Raw genomic sequence first — 22,959 nt, 5'->3', positions numbered from 1 at the left:
TCAGTAATAGCCTTGTTTTCAATAGCTTCTATGTCATGTGACCCACTGAATCCAAATCATACGATATATTTTTTATATATTCAAAAAAAATATATAATTTTATATAATGTAAAATGTAAGAAGCAATCAAATCTAATAAAAAAATAGCTGTCCTATTTGTCTAGGGTGGTAATACAATCAACACTAGTTTGGAGTTAGTGGGTCACATGAGATGGAAGCTATTGGGGGGACGTAATTTTTAGAATATAGAAAATATTAAAAAGCACTAAAATGCAATAAAAAGAGGTGCATCCCATTCGTTTTGTGTAATGAGTTTATGTCCTCACCCTGAATAATTTGTCTATTCATATACACAATCATCAGTAAAAGCAACTTCTAAATCATGATTTGGGGCCGTTTGTTTTATGACATCTTTAAATCTGCCGCGTTCCCTTTAAGACACCCGGCAGCCCGGCGGAGGAGGGGGCGGCGCCTCGTCCCGTCACAACACACGCTCTGGCGACTGTAGCTGGCTGATGATTGACACAAAGACTGTAGTAAAACTCCACTCAGGACAACGTCACATCACCTCACAAGGTCAGACACAGCAACCAAGACAACGCTCCACCTTGACACACGAAGGGGAAACAGCTCCGACTCTCCTTCAGCAACATTAACGTCAGTCATTATTAGTTATTATGCTGCTAGCCAGTAATGGCGCAGCAGCACTAGCTAGCTTTAGCCGAAGCACACAGGCGGTGTTACCCACGGTGAAATAGCGTGAACTGGTTAGGTCTGAGCTCAGTTTTGTAAAGCAGACGTGTTGGTCCGAACCGTTGCTACGGCTGCGCGTGTTCCCGTGGTCGGGAATTCAAATGTAAGCATCTTCAGCACCGGAAGTGGATACAGTAACGTGCCACGCCTGCTGTTGAGAAGAGACTGGACACGTTCGCGTCAACGCTCAGAGTTGACTTCGAGGATGTAACAGCCCCCCGCGGTGTCTGGTACTGTACAGCCAGCCGGCATTTCAGTACATCATCACGTGTGCTCATAACCATCATCAGAATAACAGAATAACAGTGACTTCAGAAGTCATTGTTATTATTAATCACTTGTTGCTGCACACAGGGGCGTAGCAGCAAATTCTGGGCCCCATACATAAGCAGTCTCTGTATGTTTTGAAATTCATAGTTGTCTTTAGCCAATTTTTAATTTATGTCATGACACTAATTACTTAGAAAACACACTGATAACAAACAACAAAAGCCTTTTCGATTCCAACCTTTCCAGCCCCCCCCCAGTGCTACGCCTGTGGCTGCACAAACCTCATCCTAATTTTTAATTTGAATTGACAAATGTGATAAAAGTTTTGTTGCTGACATCTTTACAGTGTCTTAAAATGAAAATGTTTTTCTCTATTTAAATAGGGAATGTCTGCATGAGTGGAATACTGTAATTCTGCAGGCTTCCTACTAAGCTTTCCTCAGGAGTATGCCTAAGCAGAGTGATGACATCATGTTGCATCATGTTCATCATTTTTCAGAAATGAATCTAGACAGGTAGGTAAAGTATGTTTATGATTTGGGTCGGTCACATCGTATCAGTCGGTCTTGAATTCAGTGAATGCAGAATAATATTGATTTGATTTTGTATTTAATCACTCCATGTTTTGTCAATGTGTTGTAAACATATACAGTAGTCTGACTCTGAACTCATAACATGAAATGAGATGACAGAGTTTTTCTCCAATGTTCTCCAATGCAACATAGGATCTACATGGACTACAATGCTACTACTCCGCTGGAACCGGAGGTGACCGAGGCCATCACTGAAGCCCTGCAGCAAGCCTGGGGAAACCCCAGCAGCAGCTATATCGCAGGTTTAAAATACTTGGACCCTGCATCACAATGAAATTGATGTGTTGTTTGTCTCACAGACAGACAGACACACGCACACACACACACACACACACACACATTTATTTGCCAGGAAGTGAGATCTGATCACAAGTGGTCACAGGAGATGCATTCAGGATGTGAATTGACGTACATAGAGCTGTCCACTTGGGATTGTATCTCTCAGTACAGATGTTAACAGAGTAATTTTCAGGTCTGGATAAATATGGGAAAAAAGAAAATCCTGGTGACAGCTAGTTACTTTACTGTGTCCCCGTTGATGTTTAAATACCCATTTACCCCAAATTACAGAGTTTAATATAATTAAAAAAATATATGAGAATCAGTTCTAGAACAGGTAATATTGGAATGGGAAGTATCAATATTTCAATATCAATCCGCACATGCAACATCACAATAAACCATACCATGAATAGGCGGTGCACCACCATAAAATGCCCCCTGTTGGGTGCTCAGTTGGTTGCGGTTTTTAACTTTACCACCAGATGCTGACAGAAAATTACAAAAAGTACACACTGGGGCTTTAATAAAAATAGATCTATTTGTACTAGGATGTCAAATACGGTCTGAAAAATCTACAGGGAAGAAATAAATTGAGTATGGAATTTTGAAATGGAAAATGTGTATGAACCCTGTGTTAATACCAAACAATATATACTGCTTTAAAAACTTTGTTATCATCTGTAGGTGCCAAAGCGAAGGCGATCATTGATCAGTCCAGAGAGAATGTGGCAAGAATGGTTGGAGGGAGAGCAGAGGACATAATTTTTACCTCAGGGGGGACAGAGGTAATTTTTGTCTCAGATCGGCGCGATAGCAGACATATATTTAGAGATGAATAACGGTATCTTAAATGCACCTGTGGCTCATCACACAAGACTTATCTTTCAGGCCAATAACCTGGTGCTCCACACTGCGGTCGAGCACTTCAGGAGACACCGCAGGGCTGCAGAGCAAGGCGAAGGCCTCCCGCACATCATCACCTCCAACGTGGAACACGACTCGGTCAAGCTCGTCGCGGAGCACTTGCAGAGAGAGGGCAAGGCAGGTAGGTGGACATGCTGTGCTTTACAGAAAAACATGGGAAACACATATTTACAGTAAATAGCCTACATAAATACAATAACTTTTCACAGGTGCACACACACACAAAAACATGTGGGAAAAAAAACTTCTTTTAAAAGAAGATACCATCGCAGAAGATCTCAAGTTCAGTTTATTAGAGTAACAACTTTATTTTTACAATTAAAAAAAATCACCAGCTTATATTTACCCGGGTTCTGTCGCAGATGTTACGTTTGTCCCCGTGTCTAAGACGACAGCTCGCGTAGAGGTGGAGGAAGTCGTCGCTGCGGTGCGTCCCAACACTTGCCTCATCTCCGTCATGCTGGCCAACAATGAGACGGGAGTCATCATGGTGAGAGGAGAAACCTGACTAACTTTTTACAATACAGATCATTTAGAAATTCTATTTTTAAACATCCAAAAAGATGTTAGAACAGAACAACTTTTGAAGGAGGAGTTTGTGCCGATGAAGGCAACACACTACATTGGGTCTTCCTTCTGTGTATTGTAATCCAAAAATGAAAAAATCTATCCTTCTGTCAGCCAGTCCAAGAGATGTGCCAGAGAATAAAATCTCTCAACAAGCAGCGGGAGCGGCTCAGGATCCTGCTCCACACCGACGCTGCCCAGGCTCTCGGAAAGATCCACGTAGATGCCTGCGAACTGGGCGTGGATTACCTCACCATAGTGGGACACAAGGTTAGGAATCAGTTTGTGTGTGAATTATCTTAATGTGGCATCAGGAAAACACTTTTACTGATTTGTTTTCTGTTTGTTACATCTTCTAGTTCTATGCCCCTCGGATCGGGGCTTTGTACGTAAGCGGCCCTGGAACGAGGACGCCGCTGTATCCTCTACTGTTCGGAGGAGGACAGGAGAGAAACTTCAGACCAGGGTGACATACTGTACTGTCTGAGTTCATGATGAAACAATGGCCACAGTCAGATCCACTAATCTCTTTCTTTCTTTCTGAATATTACAGCACTGAAAACACACCGATGATCGCTGGTCTGGGAAAGGTAATTTTCCGCTCTATACATGTGTGAACTGTAATTTTGTGTTACCAGGGATACTTTTTTAAGGTTTTTAGAATATTTCTCTAGAAGCGTGTACCATTTGAGTGAATGTATTGTCAAATCAGTTTGGTAAAAATCATATATGATAGGACCACTGCAGAAGAGCTGAAAACATCTGACATACTATTTGAGGGTGACTGACAATTTAATGGATGACAGACACCAGACTGTAACTCTCCATAGAATTTTGATAATAACTTGTATTTATGTAACGCCTTTCAAGATGCCCAAGGCCGCTTTACAGAGTTTAGAATATATAGACAATTAATAAATTGATTAAAGAAATAAATGAAAGTTTATATGCAGTTAATTACAAATTCTTTTGAGTTGCCACTAGGGCTGTAACTAACTATCATTTTCATTATCGATTAATCTGTTGATTTTTTTCTTGATTAATCGATTAGTTGTTTGGTCCATAAAGTGTCATAAAATGGTGAAACATGTCGATTGTGTTTACCCAAACCACCAAGATGATGTTTTGTTTTGTCCACACACCAAAGCTATTTAGTTTACTGTCACAGAGGAGCAAAAAGACCAGAAAATATTCACATTTGAGCAGCTGAAATCATAGAATTTCTATATTTTTTTACCTTAAAAATGACGAAATCAATTTTCAAAATAGTTCTTGATTAATTTAGTAATCGATTACTAATCGATTCATCGATTAACTTTTGCAGCTCTAATTGCCGCGTTGTAAAAAAACTCAAAGGAGTGTTTGTCCTTTCTCTTTTGGTAATAATTCTGTTTAAAGTCAATAAACAGATGCTTAATAAGTCACTCCTGGTCCAGATCTTCTGCAGTTCTTTTCTGGTCGTGCACGTGTTCGTATAAATCCAAGGGATTTTTCACAACCTCTACTTAAAAAGGATTGTGCAGTTCTAGTTGTGTAAGAGACTAACCAGTTTCATACAAGGATGTGGTCATATACTGTATTTCAGCTGAATGTCCTGCAGTATGTTATTGTAATCACAGGAAATAGTATCATGATAGTTTTACATCATAAGTTTCCCTGTGATCTCTCATGTCAGTAGTTTTGCTAACAGATATCTTCCTTTTTCAACAAAAATCTTTATTCTTTGCATGTTCCACCTTCTGAATACATTTATTTATGTGGTACTTAACACTAGAGAGAAACTTTAAATGACTTAGACAAACAAATTATATGGTGTCTGTCATACTTGATTTAGGTTCTCACCCTCTCAGCTTTTCCTGCCTTTGTTGCTACTGATATATTATGTGTTTATTTATTATGTTAGGCTGCAGAACTGGTGACCTCCAAACTGTCAGATTATCAGCGTCATATGCAAAGTACCAAACTTTACTTGGAAGAACGACTCGGGGTGAGTTTGTCGACAGAGTGTCTCGTGTGTACACGTGTTCAGGTGATGTACAGGGACGTGAGAGATGTGATTCATCATCCCCTCAGTTTTAAATTATGGATTTCCAAAGAAGCCTATCCGTAGAAAAGGTGTGAAAGATACAGTACTTATTAATTGTTGACGATCACATTCTCCTTCTCAGGCCATATTTAAGGACAGGATCCGCTTCAACAGCCGTTACCCCGGCTCTGATATCCTCCCCAACACATGTAACGTGTCCATCCTGGGCCCAACTTTACAAGGTGATGTCACGACTCTCCTGTCTCCGTCCAATGTTCGTTGTGGCCTGCTAGTCCAAACAGTCGCCTCTCACCCTACACCAGTGTTTGTCGGAGGCAGTTCATGACCTGCACTGGGCTATTTGTAAACTACAAAGGCTTTGAATGATTAATCTCTCTCTGTCTCTCTCTCTCTCTACTGCCTCAGGCTGGAGGGTATTGTCCACCTGCAGGAGGCTGCTGGCCAGCGTCGGAGCCGCCTGCCACTCAGGCAGTGGAAACAGGTAAAACGAGTCCCTCCGTCACCTGCTATGCGTTTTGTCCCAGACACCATAGTGACCATAAATTACATAAATCTCCTGCACATCGCAGGCCTTCCCATATCCTCCTGAGCTGCGGCGTCCCCCAAGAGGTGGCCGCCAACGCTCTGAGGTTGAGCGTGGGCAGGGGGACCTCCAGGGAGGACGTGGACGTGGTCGTGGAGGATCTGAGGGAAACTGTGCAGCTGTTGGAGGAAATAAACTGACAGACTCTCCTAATGTGGAATGAGGATGCACAGGGATTAAAAATGCACCGTCTGTTGGTTATTGTTACATGTAAAATGGATGAAATATTTAAAATAAATAATAAAAGAGAAGAACTTGAAGTGACCGGGGGGGGTACTGCATGTACTCAGCTTCCAGCACGTCACATGAGTAGCTAATCAGCTAATTGGAGTCAGGGCGACATGTAGTAGTATTATTGACATTAAATATTAACATTCACAAATCTTTTCACCGATCTAATCAAACATGAAATGTTCAATGTAGATAATAATCCTGCAAATTTTATCAGGCTTTTACTCAGATTAAAATAAAATAAAAAATGCCTCGTAATCCACCATGCCTTGGCTCCGACTTCTCCCATTACTTCAGTTTCCGTACTGCCTCAGCTCCCCCATCTCCAGTGAACCGCTGGTGCGGGTGCCAGCATCTGGTCACTGCCACATAAAGAAGAGCATGGGGGGGTTGGGGGGGGGGGGGGGCACGACCGCTGCTCCTCCACCGTCTTTCATTACCTTTCTATCTCGCTGCCCCTGACCCCCGCCTCCCTCCCCCAGCAACCGTGTCGGCCAGCTGGCCGCTGATGCGGTGTCGCTTTCCTGGCTCGCGAGGAGGCAATGAGTTTTTTGGGTTATTGGATGGGAGTGTGTGCACGTGAATAACGGCATGGTAACCCACTGGGATCCTAGGAGCTCCAGCGAAAATTGTTCTGTGTGCCGCAGCCGACTCACAGCGGCCTGGGCATGGTGCTGCATCGGGCCATCCAGGCGGCACGGGCGGGGGATCTCGCGACCCTGAGGTCGATGGCGTCTTCCGGCCACCTCTCGCCGGCCATCACCGATGCGCAGGGCGCCAGCCCGGTGCACCACGCCGCCCGGTGCGGACGCCTGGAGTGCCTGCGGTTCCTGGTGAGCGAGCTGGGTCTGGCGGCTGACCTCCGTGCCTCGAACAGGGCCACGCCGGCACACGATGCGGCCGCCACTGGCCACATCCGGGAGCTGCGGTGGCTGGTGGACCAAGGAGGCTGCGGCGTCGAGGTAAGTTTATCCACTGAGGACAAATGTAAACCAATGCCTTTGGATGGGTGCCCCGTGTCCAGTTTTCCTGGTTCTCTGTAGAACCAACCCTAATGTGTGCGTGTGTGAGTGGAAATCCAGGCGATAGCTTCAGATAGTCATCTAACTGTTCCCAGAGTACAGTTACATCACTGCAGTTGTAAAAGGTAGTGTGCTGTTGTACCTTTTCACATGTACTACCAGCTGATTACATCATATGGTGTTGACTTACTGGGTGTCCATCAGTGTTATGTGGCAAGTGTAATTAGGTGGTTGAGAGGAACTCACACTAAACATACAGTAGCCACTACTATAGTTAAGAAGAGTCAGTTCCACTTAGATTTCTTATTTCTCAACATTGGACAAACAACATTGTGATTGAGTTTGCAACATCCTGCCCAAGATGAAAGAAAACATCTAATGTTTCATGTCGTAGTTTCTTATTATTAACAGGGATCATCAAATGATTGGTGATCTTCTGAAGTATCCCTGCAGTAGCTTTGGTAAAGAGATGCTGCCGAATACTGTATCTTTCACCATACACATTTGGGTAATGAAGCCTCTTTCACATGCCAATCAGAAGTGTAGTCGTGTTGAATTTGTCTTCTCACTCCGTCTGTCTCCGCACGTTTCCAGGACAGGGACGCTGCAGGTGCCACGGCCCTCCACCTCTCAGCCCGGTTCGGTTGCGTGGGCGTCACTGAGTGGCTGCTGTCGGTCGGAGGCCTTGCAGAGGTGGAGACCAACTGCGGGGCGGTTCCCGCTCACTACGCCGCCGCCAGAGGAGACCTCAGCTGTTTAAAGCTACTCGTTCAGCAGGCGCCTGGGTTAGTTAACAGCACGCACCCTTTCTCTGGTGGCATCCCGAGACTGAAATGTCTTGACAGCTTTTTGATGGATTGCTGTGAAAAATGTGAATTTTGTTCGTCAGAGGATGAATCCCACTGACTGTGGTGAACAACCCCCCCCCGGCCTCTTCTCTTGCACCCCCACGAACATGACCTTTGTGAAACATCTTGACGACCGTCAGATGGACTGCCATGAAATTTACAACAGATATTTAAGCTCTCTGGTGTTTTAATTCAAACCCTTGGTGCTCATTAGTTTTCTTTTTCAGTGCTGCCAGATGGCATAAAATCACTCTGTCTTTCAAATGCCTCGACATCTAGAACATGGATTGACACAACGTTTTGTTCAGATATCCACTGCAGACGATGAGTCCAGCTGAGTTTGGAGAACCTGAAACTTTTTCCTCTAACTCCGCCATAAGGTTTTACTTTTAAGTTCTTCATTGAAGTAGCTAAAATACTGTTAGATTTATTACTATGAAAACAGCTTCACATATTCATTGTCCCCTCAAGATGAATTTTAATAACTTTGGTAACCTGACTGTTAGTAAATGTTCGCATGGTGACATACTAAAACAGCACAGTAAACATGGTAAACCTTAAACATGCTCTTGTTCTTGGGAATACTGTTGTATAAATAACTGTAGATATTATAATGAATTTTCTTTAGAATAGCTACATCCATATCAAAAATATTATGTAATTATGATAACTGATGATTGACTGATGTTGGTAAAGTGCCTGTAAGGTTTCCATCCAAATTATAGGCCACAAAACGTTTTGTGGCGCTGAATAACTTTAAATTGTAACTTTAGCTGATCATTTAGAAAAAGGTGGGTAATGGGGAGGGGGGGATCAGTGACAGCCCCAGCTGAGATGGAAAAGCAACACAGAATCCCCCCTGGGAAATTCCACAACAAGGAATCAGGCACACAACACACCTAATCATATAAGAAAAGAAAAAATGTAAGAAATACAAATGTAAAAAATATATAAGAACCAGTTTAGTATATGGATTTTGTATTCATGTTATGTGAAATGAATGAACCTAAACTTAAGTAAAACTGTAAATGTATGAAAACAGGACCCAGTTAACATGTGATAAACAGACGGTGGCACCTAGTGAGGACCAGATAAAGACTTTTATTTTGCCCAGCTGCTTCATCTCCTTGTTACAGGAGAGTACGACTGTAATTTGCATGACGCATGGCGGGGTCAGACCATGTGAATAAAACATGCCTCGACACTATCACTCACATTTCAGCCCTGTGGTTATTGAAATACAGTATGTACGTCAATGTAAATGCGGCCCTGCTGTGTCTTAACAAGCTTTTCAGGCAATAAGTCAAAAGTTTTTTGGATCTCACATTCTTCAACGGAGATAAAAGGGGGGAAAAAAGAAGATGAAACATTTTGTGTTTTTTAAACATGCGGGCTGACATGCAACTGAGGAGTCTCGCTGGAGCAAACAATGCCATTCTGATTTTCCTTTAGTTATAGAATTTATTCCTCTAATCATAATATTGACTTTACTGTATCCATCTGCATCATGGACTTCTCCAAATATACTCCAAATGTTGATCGATTATGTGTAATGTTCAGGAATACTGTAAAAATAAAGTAAGAGCCAGCATCCGGGACCAGGGCATTTAGTTTAAATCAAGTGAAAACAAATAGAACAACTCTCGCCGTGGATCCCTTAATGAATGTAATTTTTTTATACACCTTCCTATGCGTCAAAGTCAAAGATTCCCTAGTAAGGATTTCTTTACTTCCATTATCTGTTTGTGGTTTCTACGCATCTGCACCAGTGACAGCCGTGGCCAGAGGCGTAATAATTGTGGTTTATCCTGCTGTCAGTCATTCTGTCCGACCCACACTTGTGAACATGATATCTCAGGAATGCCTCCAGGGAATTTTCTTTCAGATTTTGGCACAAACATTCACTTGGACTCAAGTAGTAAGCTGATTAGATTTTGGTGGTTGGAGTTATAGCCATGTTTTTGGCCACAACTCAAGAATACATACTCATACCTATAACACAAATGTATAACAGGATAAATTGATCGCATTTTATATCCAATATGTTCTAGCTTTTTTTGTGTGTTGCCATTGTTCAAGCCATGACGCAGGAACAGACCATATGTCCTGCAACTTGACCATATGTCCTGCAACTTGACGTTACATTGTTCAGGCGCCTACATTTGCGTTGCTGATTATACTTTTATGCTATTGTGTTTTTGCTGATGCAGTATTGACAAATTTTTTTCATTATTGCAGCGTTTTCCACTATTTAAAAAAAAAATCCAAACATGTATTCTTTCATATATACCTTTACATGTTTAGGGAAGTTAAACAGAAGCAGGCTGTTGAGGTTCAAAGAACAGAGGACATATTCAGCGGGGTTCAAAAGTCTGAGACCACAACAATCAACAAATGAATCATCTTCATATCAAACTGGAGTGATACATCAGACAGTACTGCTGACACATTGAAGCAGTTAATGGCTGATACCGATAACCTAACCCTGCGTTGTGGTTGTTTTTACGTCGGAGTACAGGTGTGTGAACCACCAGACGGGTATCGGCGCTACCCCGCTGTACCTGGCCTGCCAGGAAGGGCACCTGCGCATTGCGGAGTACCTTGTGAAGGACTGCAGGGCTGATGTCCACCTGAGGGCCCACGATGGCATGACCTGCCTGCATGCTGCCTCTCACATGGGCCACCAGGCGGTGGTGGTGTGGCTGGTCAGTAGAGGGATCCAATTTAATGTGACATCGTTGTCCAGCGTTCCTTAAAACGGTAGTTTGCTGTAATTTTTTTTTCTCATCAACTCCAATAAGGTGACCTGTACTGACGTCAGCATGTCCAGCCAGGACAGAGATGGAGCGACTGCTCTGCACTTTGCCGCCAGCAGGGGGCACTACTGGGTCTTGGACAGCCTGCTTCACTTGGGATCAAAGGTCATCACAGATTACTGGGGAGGGACCCCACTTCATGATGCTGCAGAGAATGGAGAGCTGGAGGTTGATCAAAACTCTTTGTTTTTCCCTCCTGCTGTTCTTATCATCTTGTCTAAGTAAAACAAGCTGTAGTAATAAATGATGCATATTGTTGTTTCTTCTTCTACTCATTTTTGTCATTTTCCTTCTCTCAGTGCTGTAGAATCCTGTTGGCCAATCAAGCAAACCCCTCAGATCAAGATATCGAGGGGTTCGCAGCAGCGGACTTGGCAGAGTACAACGGACACTGTGAATGTGCCAGATATCTCCGTGCCATGGAGGAAAACGTAAGCGCTCCCTCTCTCACCTGCACTGTATTGTACCCCCCCTCCCCATCTTTTCATCCTCTTGCTTTGTGTCTGTGTCAGCATTGCCAAGCTGTTTACCTTGGGATGAAAATCAAAGTTACATGCAGTACTGGGAGTACGGTCAACAGCAAACATCTGGAAGATCTTGGAGAATCTTTTTTTTTTTCACTTGTGACACGTATTACGTTAGGGCCAAGCTTGTCCTCCTCTCCTCCACTCTGCCTGATTGCTGTGCTCTCAGTTTAAGAGGTCTAAGGAAGTGGAGAACGATGGCCTTTGTGTTTTTTTGTAAGGCATCGCAAGCTACTATGCCGCGAGTGCCGTGAGGAGATTCCTGGCCCTCGGGTTTTTGTTTTGTGTGGAAAGTGCAGCACTCCTTTGTGTGATTGATGAATATTTTAGTGTCAACTAAGCACCACAGCACTTGTTTGTGCTGTAGTGTCACCTCTTCAAGTCAATCTCTTCAAAGCAGTACAAGCTGGCCGGTGCAGCCGGCTTTGATACAGTTTATCGTGATTTATTTGTTTTCCTTTAAAAAAGTTGCATAATAAGTAGGATCGGGGGATTACAGTTGACACTGATACTGGAATCGGAGCTTGACGAGTTGATTTTAAATAGGAAACGCTGAATACCGTTAACTGGAAGGGCCTACGGGGACCGCTCTCTCAGCACACTTTTTGAACCTTAAAGCCTCACAGCTGTCCACAGGCAGCCTCTCCTCGTTCCTCCCCATCACACTCCTCGTTCCTCCTCATCACACTGCCTATTGGGCAGACTGCACATCGATGCACACACGTGTGTCGGAAAGGTGTCGGGCCCAGTCGGAGCCATGAATAAGTCAGCGGAGAAGAGCAACTCTCAAACATGAAGAGGACGATGACAGCGGGCCAGCGAGGCGTGGCCGCGGAGCTCCCCTTCAGAAATAATCCATCCTCCATTGACAATGGGGAACTAATTAGCGCAGGGGCGGCTGTGGCAGTCGAACGCAGGCGGTGCCGCCACCAGCTATGGGCCTATCAGTTACCCCTCTCCAGCGGCTCAGGTGGAGGGCCAAGGGGCTGAGCCCGTTATGAGATCCACAAGCTTGAGTTTCAGCGTTTTTACCATTCTGATGCCTGGTACCTGGAAACTCTATCCCTGCGTGGACTTGGAGAGCAGGATGTCATTGACTTCAAACACACGTTTGATTGTGTGTCATGGTTTATTTTTCCAGAGACTTGGAAGTGCTATGATTGTCACCTGGATACTGTGTAATGTCGGTAGCAGACATACTGGTGTATTATGTTTCTTGGCAATTCATGCGTTGGACACAAACTGAGGCTTGATGGGAACAAAGGGGGTCATCTGATAGAGAACCTGGAAGAGCAGTTCATTTATTTAAATTGAGAATATTTGGAGAACAGTAGTTAAGGCTTTATGAGGCCTACTGTGCCAGAGAGGAGCTGTACAAGTAGACAAATCTTTTTAATCACATTTCTGCTGGTGTTTCACGTCTTGTAAATGCCACAAGGATCACAGGTTTCTACAGTATCGGTCAGATAATCTCATTTCCCGAGCAGCGACCTAAATGGATTAGGATGTCAAGCGGGGGGCTGGGGACTGCACATTTGGCCTCTCGCCGTCAACCTCTCTTCCTCATCTCGCATCTCAGAAACAGCTGCGATCAAATAAACAGTGCGTGGCGTGAGGTTTACTTCGCACACACAAACGTGGCTTTTGCTCTCCATTCACCCCGATCGGGCCAAAGATACTGTTGTTTGAGGACGGTATTTTTAGAACACTCGGACAGAGGGAACACATCTCATCCGTCACTATGTTGGGTTTTTTTCTCAACGAGAAACAAAACACATGCTCTTATTGCATTTTTCCATTAGTGGATTGTGCGAATTGCAAAGGGTGAGGGTGGAGGTGGCTCAGGAGAGTCACACGTAGTTTAAGTTGTTAAGTTGTATGTTTGGTCTTGGTTTGCTGGGTGCCACTGTGACAAACACCCTTGCCACCCTGGGTCACCCAGCACACACCAGAACAACTACCGCTCACCGGTACTCTTTTATTAATGGAAAAGAAAAAACATACAACAACTTTAACTACGTGTGACTCTGCCTGGCTTCTGTAACCCTGCTCTTCTCTTTCTGTCTCTCTCTTCCTTCTGGAAGCTTCTTCACAGGCTGTAGAGTTTCAACAATTAGTCCATGAATATGATAACCTGATCATCACGAAATTCATTTTTAACTATTTTAATAATACATTTTTTGTTTAAGTAATGTCTTTAAGCTAAAATGCCAAAGAAGTGCAAGTGTTTGGGGTTTTGAACTGTTGGAGGAACAAAACTGACAGTAATAAGCTGTAAAACAATGTAATTTTCTCACTGTAATCATTCCTCTTTTTTATTTTAGCCCTGAATAGATCCGATCCCAAATAAGTTTTGATATATATTCAGTATATCAACATGAGTGACGGAGAGTCATATCAATGTTAGATAATGTGTGGAATGTATTTTTTGGTGGATTTTGTACCCCATCACTTACATTGAAAGTGTATTGCGAGGGATTTCTCAAAGGCCAGTGTGAACAGGATTACAGAAAAGAAAAGCCGGTTGCAGTGTAAGCAGGCAACTGTCTATTGTTTAACACGGACATCAAGAATTGTGAACTGGCCCTTTAAGGTGTGATATTTAGACAGAAAATCCTGGAAAAAAAAGCACCCGCAGCTTGTCGTTTTTTCAGATTTTCCACATTAACAGCCAAAGCTTTTTATCTAGGCTCAAGGTGTCACATTGTATTTTCCGCTGTGTCACGTTTTTCCCCAAAAAATGTTCGATGAATGAGCTATATACCCCATTCTATTGTCCCAAGTGGAAAAAAATCACCTGAGCGCACCTGGATAAAATGTCTCTTTTCCAGCTGCTTTGACAAGTCTTCCGCTGATACCTCCCTTCGTGCGACAGCGCGGTCGCCGGTTTGTCCGTGCATAAGTGACACTACCGGCCATCCTATCCTCTTTGCTTAATTATTAACGGCTTTCTCCGATCGGAGCTTATTGTTTATTGCCTGGCGGCCCTCGGCTGCTGGCAGAGATGTCGATGAGGGTGTCAAAGGAGCGGCCGTGATCTCGAGATAGCGGGAAATCCTCAACCGGCGGCCCACCCCTGGATATCTGGCTGCGCCCGCACGAGTCAGTGCCTCTGGGGTTTTTGCTGTGCAGTGAAGTCGCACCGCGAGAACTTGTCAAGGTTAGTGAAAGATGGTTGGTTCATTGGCCACTTTGGCTTTTTGTATATATTGCACTACTTTTTGTGTGATTTTGTTCCTTTTTTTCTATCCTTCATTCCCTTATTTATTTTTTTCTGCATTTGTTCAGAAGTCAGTTACGGGACAGGCTGAGTAATTATTTTGGGAAAATGAAAATTAGGTTTTGTCATTTCTTCATTTCAAGAGGTCCTGGCTGGCTATTGTTTTGGCTGCGTTTGACCTGTTTTCTGATGTGTTGTGGCCTCTTACTGTAACTCATGACTAACACTCCAGGCTCACGACCTTCCTGCGAGCCTCAGTGTCATTGTGGACTTTTCGCAAATTGGACATGATTTTTTTTTTGTTTCTCCCCCTTTTTTGAAAACCATGGGACTGTTTCTAGATATATTTTAATGCTCCGACAGTTGTGACAATATTCTAGTATGATGTAGTCAAACGTTGTCATGTTATGGTTAGCTACAGTAGATGCAAAAAAGCTGTAAAAGTTGGCAAAAAAAGATAGTGTCCGTCATTTATTAGCCTCACAGGCATTTACCTCCATGCGGGGAAACCTGAGAGTATTTTCAACATTTGAGCGGACACTGTATTTACACTGCAGTGCTCTGTGTATAATGTACACCCACATGTATACATTCCACATTGCAATTTATCACCGGGAACATGAATATTTCACATGGAAGCAGGTTGTTTTGGTGATTGATTCCAGAGAGCCGCATTACAAGACATGTTTCTTAAATACACACAGTGTTCTGAAATACTTAAACTCTCCCGTGGCCTCGGCCCGCGGGTACCGCAGATTACTGGTGCGGCATATCTGACAATGAGACAGCGCTGAGTAGCTGTTTCTTAACTCTTGGCTCCTAATCTGTAGTGATCGGAGGGTCTTTGTGGTCTTTGATAGAGGGAGAGTGGATCCAGGCCAGAAACTGGGGTCGGGCTCTCTATATCTGCGTGGCAATTGTGATTGGGTGCTGATGAAAACCAAATGCTTTCTGGCCACTGGGTCTAATTAGACACACACACACACACACACACACACACACACACACACACACACAAGGGCTGTTCCACTGCACTGTAGCTTTTAGGACATTGAACTGTTACGAGAAGGGTCACAAAGGAATCACGCTCCCTTGTTTATCTATTTATGGGTTGCACAACTTCGGGGAAGTTTATCCCTCCGCCTGAGCTGTGTCAGAGCATATTTCGTGCTGTTCCACATCAAAGTGGGAGAGGAAATGGTAAGGACCACCTCGTGGACGCGAGGCACAACAGCACCACGCGGCATTATTAGGCCGGCTTTGATGTTTGGGTTGCTAATAATGTCCTCGGAGAGCTAACATTTGATTCACTTTCTGCATGGAGCGCATTAGGGCCGCGCAGGTTCGTTAAAGGGGGATGTAAATGTTTCCATACATCCTGCATCCTTCCGAGAGCGGTGTGAAACTCTGCCAATTATTCAAGGTTGCTTTCTGTCCAGTGTACTTTCCATCTTTTGTCCTCAGGCTTTAAGATGTTTTGATGTTTTATTGTCAATAAGGAGATTTTATACAATTCAAGGATTATTTTACCTGCATAATATACAGCACATTTTTGATAGTCTATAAAATATGACCTATAAAAAAAAAACAATTCAACCTACTGTAACTCTTACTTCCTTGCTTAACCTAATATACTTACACTTGGGACAAGCTGTCGCAGATAGTGTAGACAACAGTAAGTTAACACTGATATGTTTTATTGACCGGTAGAGAATAATCCAAACAAATCTTGTTCTATAACTGTGGTTGATTACACAGTCCATTTCTACTTTTTCTGTCTGTAGCTGAAATCTTCTAAAACCTACTCTATTTTAACTGTATGCTTCATGTCCCTGCCCTTTTGTAGAACCAAATACATACAGTACTACTGTTTTTGCATTTACATTGACCTTCCGTGCTTGAGTTGAGTGACAAATGCTGTGTCTTTAACAAAATATTAAAAAGAAATAAGCTTCCTCATGTCAGTTTCTCCCATATAAAAATCAAAAAAAAAGGTCCAGACTTTCAGCTCATCATTCCAAGCTGAAAGTCTTTATTTATTGCAAAAATTTTAAATATTTATAGACTGAAATTTCATCTCATCTCATTCAGGCTACTTTCAAATATCACTGTAGTCAGACCAAGGTTGGATTAATCACACAAATCACACAAATGTATCTGTGGTGTCTGTCCGGGGAGAGCGTTACAGTACGTGTGGCTAACCCAGTGTAAATAACAGAGCTACATATTTTTGTGGTAGTTTTCTTTTTACTATTTAATTTTATTGATTGTGTGAAGAGTTTTAAGATCACGTCACCTCTCTTTGTTTAACCTATACTTAGAACAGGGGAAAAAATGTGGCTTTAAGTTACAAATTTCCACATATTTGTTCTTCAAAGGTCTTCACGTATTCATTATGACTCTTTTGATATTTGCAGACGCCGCAGACAGATAAACACATCAAGGTCATCCCCCCGGTGGAGGAAGAAGAGAAGGCAAAGCCGACTGTGTCATCGCAGCGCAGCAGGCAGGATTACTACGGCTGCCTGAGCGACACATGCAGGGACAGTCACAGCAGCAATACACCCATGGATAGTTTAAAGGTAAAACCTGAAAATATATAAATATATATAGATATATATTTATATTTTTTTAAGATGATTTTCCCCTTTTTACTATTTTATATTATAACCTGAAACAAATGCATTTTGTCTCTTTGTTTTTTACCAATCCAGCAACCGGAGAGTGAGGAGTTCCCACAGGCCAGATATCCCCAGCCCCCTCCAGCACCTCCCCTACCCTCATCCTCACCCACACCGGCCCAGCCCGAGAAAACCACTGTCAACAGATTAGAGCAGGTTCAAGTAGCAACATCTGGTGAGAGGAACATTTCCGCTCATCCAATTTATTCCCTCCTCTGTCTCATTGTTGTCAACAACAATATGTACCAAAATATTCAGTGGTGACTGTGAAAAAAAGACGTGTTGTTAAATAAACTCTGCGACATTAGTAAGACAAAGAGTGTGAATTGATTTTTTTTTCTTCCAGTTATTAAAGGTTTCAATCAGCCCAAGGCAGCTGGGAGTGAGATAACCGTCTCTGCTGATAAGACAATATTGCCTGGTGCAAACCTCCTGTCTGGAAGAAAACTTCTCGGGGACATGAAGTCCATTAAGTCTCTGAAGCAATCGGGGCTGTCGGGAGTCTTCACTGGACAAGCAGTAAGCAAACAATCCGCTTTCGTATTTTTCTACATCAGATAAACAGGCATGCTGTGGCTGTTCTCTGTACATCAACGTTTTTTGTAAGCACCGCCTTCGTTTGGCTGAAATGCTGACATCTAGAATATCATGGCTTTTTGTCCTCTGCAGAATAAAATGGTCGTCCTGCCCACCGAGGAGGCCAACCTGTCAGACATCGACTACCTGGTGCCCACCCATGATGACAGAGGCCGTCCCATTGCCGAGTGGAAGAGGCAAGTCATGGTGAGACAGCTGCAGGCGCGGCTGCTGGATGAGGAGGATCAGAGGAGGAAGGTAATGATTCTGAGTGCCCTTTAATCCGTTGTGATAATAATACAGATTCATTTAAAAATCTTGGATCCATGAATTACAAGATGATCATTATGACCATAATGAGAATATCTTTTATTTAAAATTCCCGAGCTTCACATTTTAGCATACTGTACCTCGCCCTCTTTAGTTTGTAGACAGAAATTGAGTTTGGCAAATAGTGTTTGGGTGTAAAAAAACATAAATCAAGGCAGCTCAATGAGTGCCACTTTTAGTCAACTGACAGAAAACTCTCCACAAGTTTTCATAATCAATTAATCATTTGAGTCATTTTTAAACTAACATGCAAGTTCCGTCTGTTACCAAGATTTGTTACTTATCTCTGCCTTACACTACAGCAAACTACATTTATTTTAGTATTGGACCGGTGGTCAGTAAAAGAAATGTCCCTTTTTACTGTAGGAAATTGTGATGAGTATTATTTACTATTTTCTGATATCTTATAAACAAACAATTAATGATAAATTAGTTGGAAAAAAATAACCATTGTCAGAAATTAATTGTTACTGAATTCAAGGATAACTTGTTGTTGTAGACCTGGAAAAAATAAACTTAAAATAATATCATCTTCTATCCATATCCTTAATGAGGCTTCAACAGACCACAGTGAGCAAAGAAAAAAATTGTGGTCTGAGTTTGAGATGCTATTCTGAATCGGCATCTGCGCTAAACATTTTTGAAAAACACTTCTACCCTCATTTACCCGTTAACTGCACATAACAAATCACAGAACACATAACACATAGTTAGTCCCAGTCATATTTTTGAGGTTTGGATCAGAGTTTTACTGTATCATTACTCTTTTCTTGTCACGCCTAAGCAATTTGAAATGTTAAAAAAAATTTAAAATGTGACATGGTGCATTTTGATCTGCGCTCTCTCAGGAAAATGGGAACAGATTTGCCAAAGTCAGCTGGAGGTACTCCCAAGCCCACAATGCCATCCTGGGGCCCTCTGGTGAGCTGCTGACTGAGGATGACCTCATCTATCTGGAGCAGCAAATTGCCAACGTCTCCATGCAGAGGAAAAGCGAGGGCTACGAGCTGGAGCTGGCTCGTCTGGCCGAGGAGCTCAGGCACATCCTGCCGGCGCCCATAGTCAACATCACCGTCAACACGCAGTTCAGGAACTTCACGAGTCAAGTTCCTCTGCCCGTGTGGTGCGGCCGCATCTCGGGCATCGTGAAGAGCATGTCTCTCCTCATGACAAACCTGACAGACCAGCCCCACTGCAAGATGCCCAACACCGACCTGATCACGGTGTTCTCCCAGACCCCAGTCAGGCAGAACAGCACCCGAGGGCGCAGGGAGAGGATCGAGGATGAAATCCATCAGTTCGGCGTGTCTGTGATGACTCTTAAGTCTAATTTTGAGAACTCAGATGAGCCAGGGGAGCCTCTGTCAGATGAGCCAGGGGAGGCCGTTGTGTTCGATCCCTCCACACAGCTTGAGGCCACAGAGTCAGACAAACAGCCGAAAGTCTTGAGTCCATCCCGAGAAACGGACCAGAGCAGCGATTCCGGCATCGACTATGACGAAAATGTGGCCGATGTTCTGGAGACAACTAGCCTGAGAAAGGAGCGCATCGTTGTGCTGTTCTTGGGCCACTGGAAGAAATCTGCCTACACGGTGACGCTGAAGAGCAGGGATGCAGCTGAGAGGAAGACGAGCGGCGGCGATCGGGGAGTGGGCGACACGTCTGGGTCCGATCGTAGAGGCAGCATCGAGAGTGCCCAGTCCAAGATGCTGAACAGTTCCCTGGGGCATTTCTTCAAGCAGAGGAGTGCTGTCAACAAGATGCTGGGGAACTGGAGAAGCATGATCTCCAGCGTCCCGTCAAGACAGATACGCAGGTAGGGCTGCGTGACTTTTATCACCTATCCTCCCTTTTTTAAAAGAGAAACCGTAACACAATGTGGGGTCTGTAAGTGGCACTACTCTAGCTTTGACAGTTTCATAAGACAAATGTTCAACAAAAGCCGATCATCATTTTTTCAAATTACCTGATGTTCAGTAACATAAATCTTTAGGAAAAGATTCTTCACACTTTTGGCAACAACCAACCCCTTCATTAAGGCGTGGTGTTAAAAAGACATGCACATGTTAAAGTCCCAATAATCAATACTTTTATATAAAGAATGGATCCAATACAAACACAGAAAACTTTACCCCAACCTGTTTCACTCAGCTCTGTGGAGCTCCTATTCTCTTTTAGCCTATTGTTTGGTTGTAGGGCCTGCGAATGTACTGTTTTTGTTGAGTCATAGAGCTCTCATCAACCTCATTCTCAGTAACAGTTTTTTTTAAAGTGTATAAGATTTAATGGCATCTAAGGGACAAGTTCGCAGGTTGCAGCCAACTGAATACCATGTAGCATGTAGGAGAATATAGCCTACCGTGGCCCTTCAATGTGGGCTACTGTAGAAACATGGCGATCCAAAATTGCGGGCTCCTTAGAATGGGCCCCGCTCGATTTGAAGATATTGAGGGTCGGGTTTGCCACTCATTTGATCAGAATTGTCCCGTATTTGACAATTAAATGTTGCGTCCTGTTTTGAATGAGTACGCAACGCGATTTGTTCCTTTCATCCCACACACACAACGCAAAGATCCGCCCTACATCTGCCTCTGATTGGCTAATACTCGTTACATTCCTCGGTTGGATTGGTTAGGTTTAGACACAGAGCCAATCAGAGGCAGAGTAGGGGGGTCTTCTTCGCAGAATGCAGGGGGGAAATGTCGGCTCCAAACCGAAACAACCCTCCGCCCAGCGAAGCAAAAGCGTTTGCAGAAATACAAATGTGACTGGGAAAAATTAAACACTTGGTGTCGGTGAAAATAAATACAAAACCAACTGCGAGATCTGTCGTCCAGTGTTTTCCGTGATGCATGGTTGCCTGCCTGACATTAAACAACATAACTAGCCTCATTTTTTACATTGGTTGCACTGGTGTGCACCAGTGCAACCAATGTAATAAATGTGTATTTTTTAAAATTTCCGCTGCGCCTTTTGGCACCACAACAATTCACCTATTATACCTTTTCTTGACAGTTCCCATATACATTGGGGATTTCTCAACAAATTATGTAAATGACTGTAAACAGGAATAAAGGTGCTTTTTCATGAGGATGATTTGGGACCTAAATTTTGTCAATGGTAGCTCCTCTTTGGCGATATTACAAGCTAAACTTTTAACTTTAATGAGTAGAATGGACAAATGTTTTGTTTTCTCGTACTGTACTCGGTGCATTGTTGAACACTGAACAGCACTATTTTGAACAAATAATTAATATAAAGTACATGATGTTGTGTGTTGAGTGATAGGACATCCATATAGCCCATCAAAGGAAAAAAGTAACTCAATATATACAGTCCGACTGTTGTCTAAGCCTATGGACTCTACTGTTGAACCAGATCACAGCGAGGTGACACTCATTCCCCTCAGTCATCCTGCCTCTAGCTGCATCTGTGAAGGGGCTTTGGTCTTGTTTATTACTTGGACCAGCAGAAATAGAGTGTACTTTCACTTTCACTAAATGTTTCGACAGATTTCCATATTATTTTAGATTCAATATGCGCAAAGATATTGAATCTAAAATAATATGGAAATCTGTCGAACAATTGAACAATTTGGCAAAATACTGAACAAGCACACGTTGAATAACCATGCTACGTGTCATCCACAGGCTCCACAGGCAGAAAGCCCTCTACTCTCCTGAGCAGTTCCTTCCCCGTCTGGACGGTGTGCCTGTGGACTATGACAACCTGACCCTGGATCTCTTCATGCTGGGTTACTTTCACATCCTTGAGTTGGAGCTGCCCGTGGATGAACGGAAAATGAGACACCTGCTGTGTTTCGAGGTGTTCGACCACGTCGGCAGCTTTCCGTGGGAGATGGTGAGGGACTTCCATAAGGCCGTCATACAGGACATTGAGGCTGGAAACCGCGAGTGGCAGGACGGCTTCGAGGACATGAAAGTCAAGTTCTTTGGGAACGCTGTGAGTCAGTCTGAAAGCCCCGTAGAAGTGGTGAAACACACGCTCCCAGAGGTTAGACAGGTCCCGAAAGTCATCGTACAGACTCCCACGCCTGACGAGGGGATGCTCTGCAGTGGCACTGACATTTCCAGTTTCAGCAATGATGAGATTTGTAAATACATTGACCGTAGTTTTGCTTTTTGGAAAGAGAAAGAGGCAGAAATTTTTGATTTTGAGTAGCTTATTGTGTTGTTTTTTTTAAAAATATTTTTGTATGCTTTGTAGGTAGATGATATTAGGGCTGGGTATCATACCTAAATGCTTTTTTGAATTGAATCGCCCGTAGCAATTGTCAAGTATTGAAAGTTTGTTTACGTACTGTTTGATCAGATATTGCCTAATTTGAATTATTTTGTTAATTTTTTTTTAACTGTATTTTACTATGTTAAAGATTAAACATCAATGAATTTAGAAGTTTGGATCATGTTGTTACACTTTGAAAAGGTTTGTAAAAAAGAAACATCTTTATAATACTAGGATATTTTAATATTTTGATACTGGTTTTGAAACTCGGCATCAACAAATTTCATGCCATACCCAGCCCTATTTCAAAAGACAGTGCTTAAAGTAAACCAGTGTGTTATGTGAAGTTTTTTTTTTCCACCTTTAGTAAGAGACCATACTACAAAATAAATCATTATACAGACACCTTGAATATATGATTATTACCATATTCTGCACACGTAGATT

At 43.0% G+C, this 22,959-nt stretch overlaps 2 protein-coding genes across 4 annotated transcripts; both read left to right on the top strand.

Annotated features, from left to right (window-relative positions):
• Positions 1 to 433: 433 nt before the first annotated feature.
• On the top strand, positions 434 to 6,517 carry scly (selenocysteine lyase). Of its 2 annotated transcripts, none has more exons than XM_035648695.2 (13): positions 434 to 576; positions 1,407 to 1,538; positions 1,749 to 1,858; positions 2,583 to 2,683; positions 2,787 to 2,943; positions 3,185 to 3,312; positions 3,504 to 3,659; positions 3,749 to 3,855; positions 3,943 to 3,979; positions 5,293 to 5,376; positions 5,558 to 5,657; positions 5,842 to 5,917; positions 6,006 to 6,517. In XM_035648695.2, exons 2-13 carry the CDS (start codon positions 1,471 to 1,473, stop codon positions 6,157 to 6,159), a joined length of 1,278 nt encoding a protein of 425 aa, XP_035504588.2. In that variant the 5' UTR covers positions 434 to 576; positions 1,407 to 1,470; the 3' UTR covers positions 6,160 to 6,517. The 2 variants fall into 2 exon arrangements, with proteins under 2 accessions (XP_035504588.2, XP_035504589.2); XM_035648696.2 differs by having other exon boundaries at positions 474 to 983.
• Positions 6,518 to 6,637: 120 nt separating this feature from the next.
• LOC118318748 (espin-like protein) lies at positions 6,638 to 22,913 on the top strand. 2 transcript variants are annotated; one of them, XM_035648687.2, is made up of 11 exons: positions 6,638 to 7,212; positions 7,867 to 8,057; positions 10,639 to 10,825; positions 10,922 to 11,104; positions 11,236 to 11,367; positions 17,098 to 17,262; positions 17,395 to 17,536; positions 17,708 to 17,880; positions 18,031 to 18,195; positions 19,116 to 20,083; positions 21,918 to 22,913. In XM_035648687.2, exons 1-11 carry the CDS (start codon positions 6,919 to 6,921, stop codon positions 22,447 to 22,449), a joined length of 3,132 nt encoding a protein of 1,043 aa, XP_035504580.2. In that variant the 5' UTR covers positions 6,638 to 6,918; the 3' UTR covers positions 22,450 to 22,913. The 2 variants fall into 2 exon arrangements, with proteins under 2 accessions (XP_035504580.2, XP_035504583.2); XM_035648690.2 differs by having other exon boundaries at positions 7,072 to 7,780.
• The last annotated feature ends 46 nt before the right edge of the window (positions 22,914 to 22,959 follow it).

Source organism: Scophthalmus maximus, chromosome 13, assembly GCF_022379125.1.
Source record: "Scophthalmus maximus strain ysfricsl-2021 chromosome 13, ASM2237912v1, whole genome shotgun sequence".
NCBI classification, from domain to species: domain Eukaryota; kingdom Metazoa; phylum Chordata; class Actinopteri; order Pleuronectiformes; family Scophthalmidae; genus Scophthalmus; species Scophthalmus maximus.
The sequence above is the reverse complement of the archived record's forward strand: the minus strand, read 5'-3'. Positions and strand labels throughout refer to the sequence as shown.

Excerpts from the sequence above, each read along its gene's own strand:
- scly (XM_035648695.2), top strand. The coding sequence starts at position 1,471 with ATGCCTAAGCAGAGTGATGACATCATGTTGCATCATGTTCATCATTTT. Across the intron at positions 3,980-5,292 it reads TGATCGCTGGTCTGGGAAAG|GCTGCAGAACTGGTGACCTC; the intron begins GTAATTTTCCGC and ends TTATTATGTTAG. Across the intron at positions 5,658-5,841 it reads CCTGGGCCCAACTTTACAAG|GCTGGAGGGTATTGTCCACC; the intron begins GTGATGTCACGA and ends CTACTGCCTCAG.
- LOC118318748 (XM_035648687.2), top strand. The coding sequence starts at position 6,919 with ATGGTGCTGCATCGGGCCATCCAGGCGGCACGGGCGGGGGATCTCGCG. Across the intron at positions 7,213-7,866 it reads AAGGAGGCTGCGGCGTCGAG|GACAGGGACGCTGCAGGTGC; the intron begins GTAAGTTTATCC and ends GCACGTTTCCAG. Across the intron at positions 11,105-11,235 it reads CAGAGAATGGAGAGCTGGAG|TGCTGTAGAATCCTGTTGGC; the intron begins GTTGATCAAAAC and ends TCCTTCTCTCAG.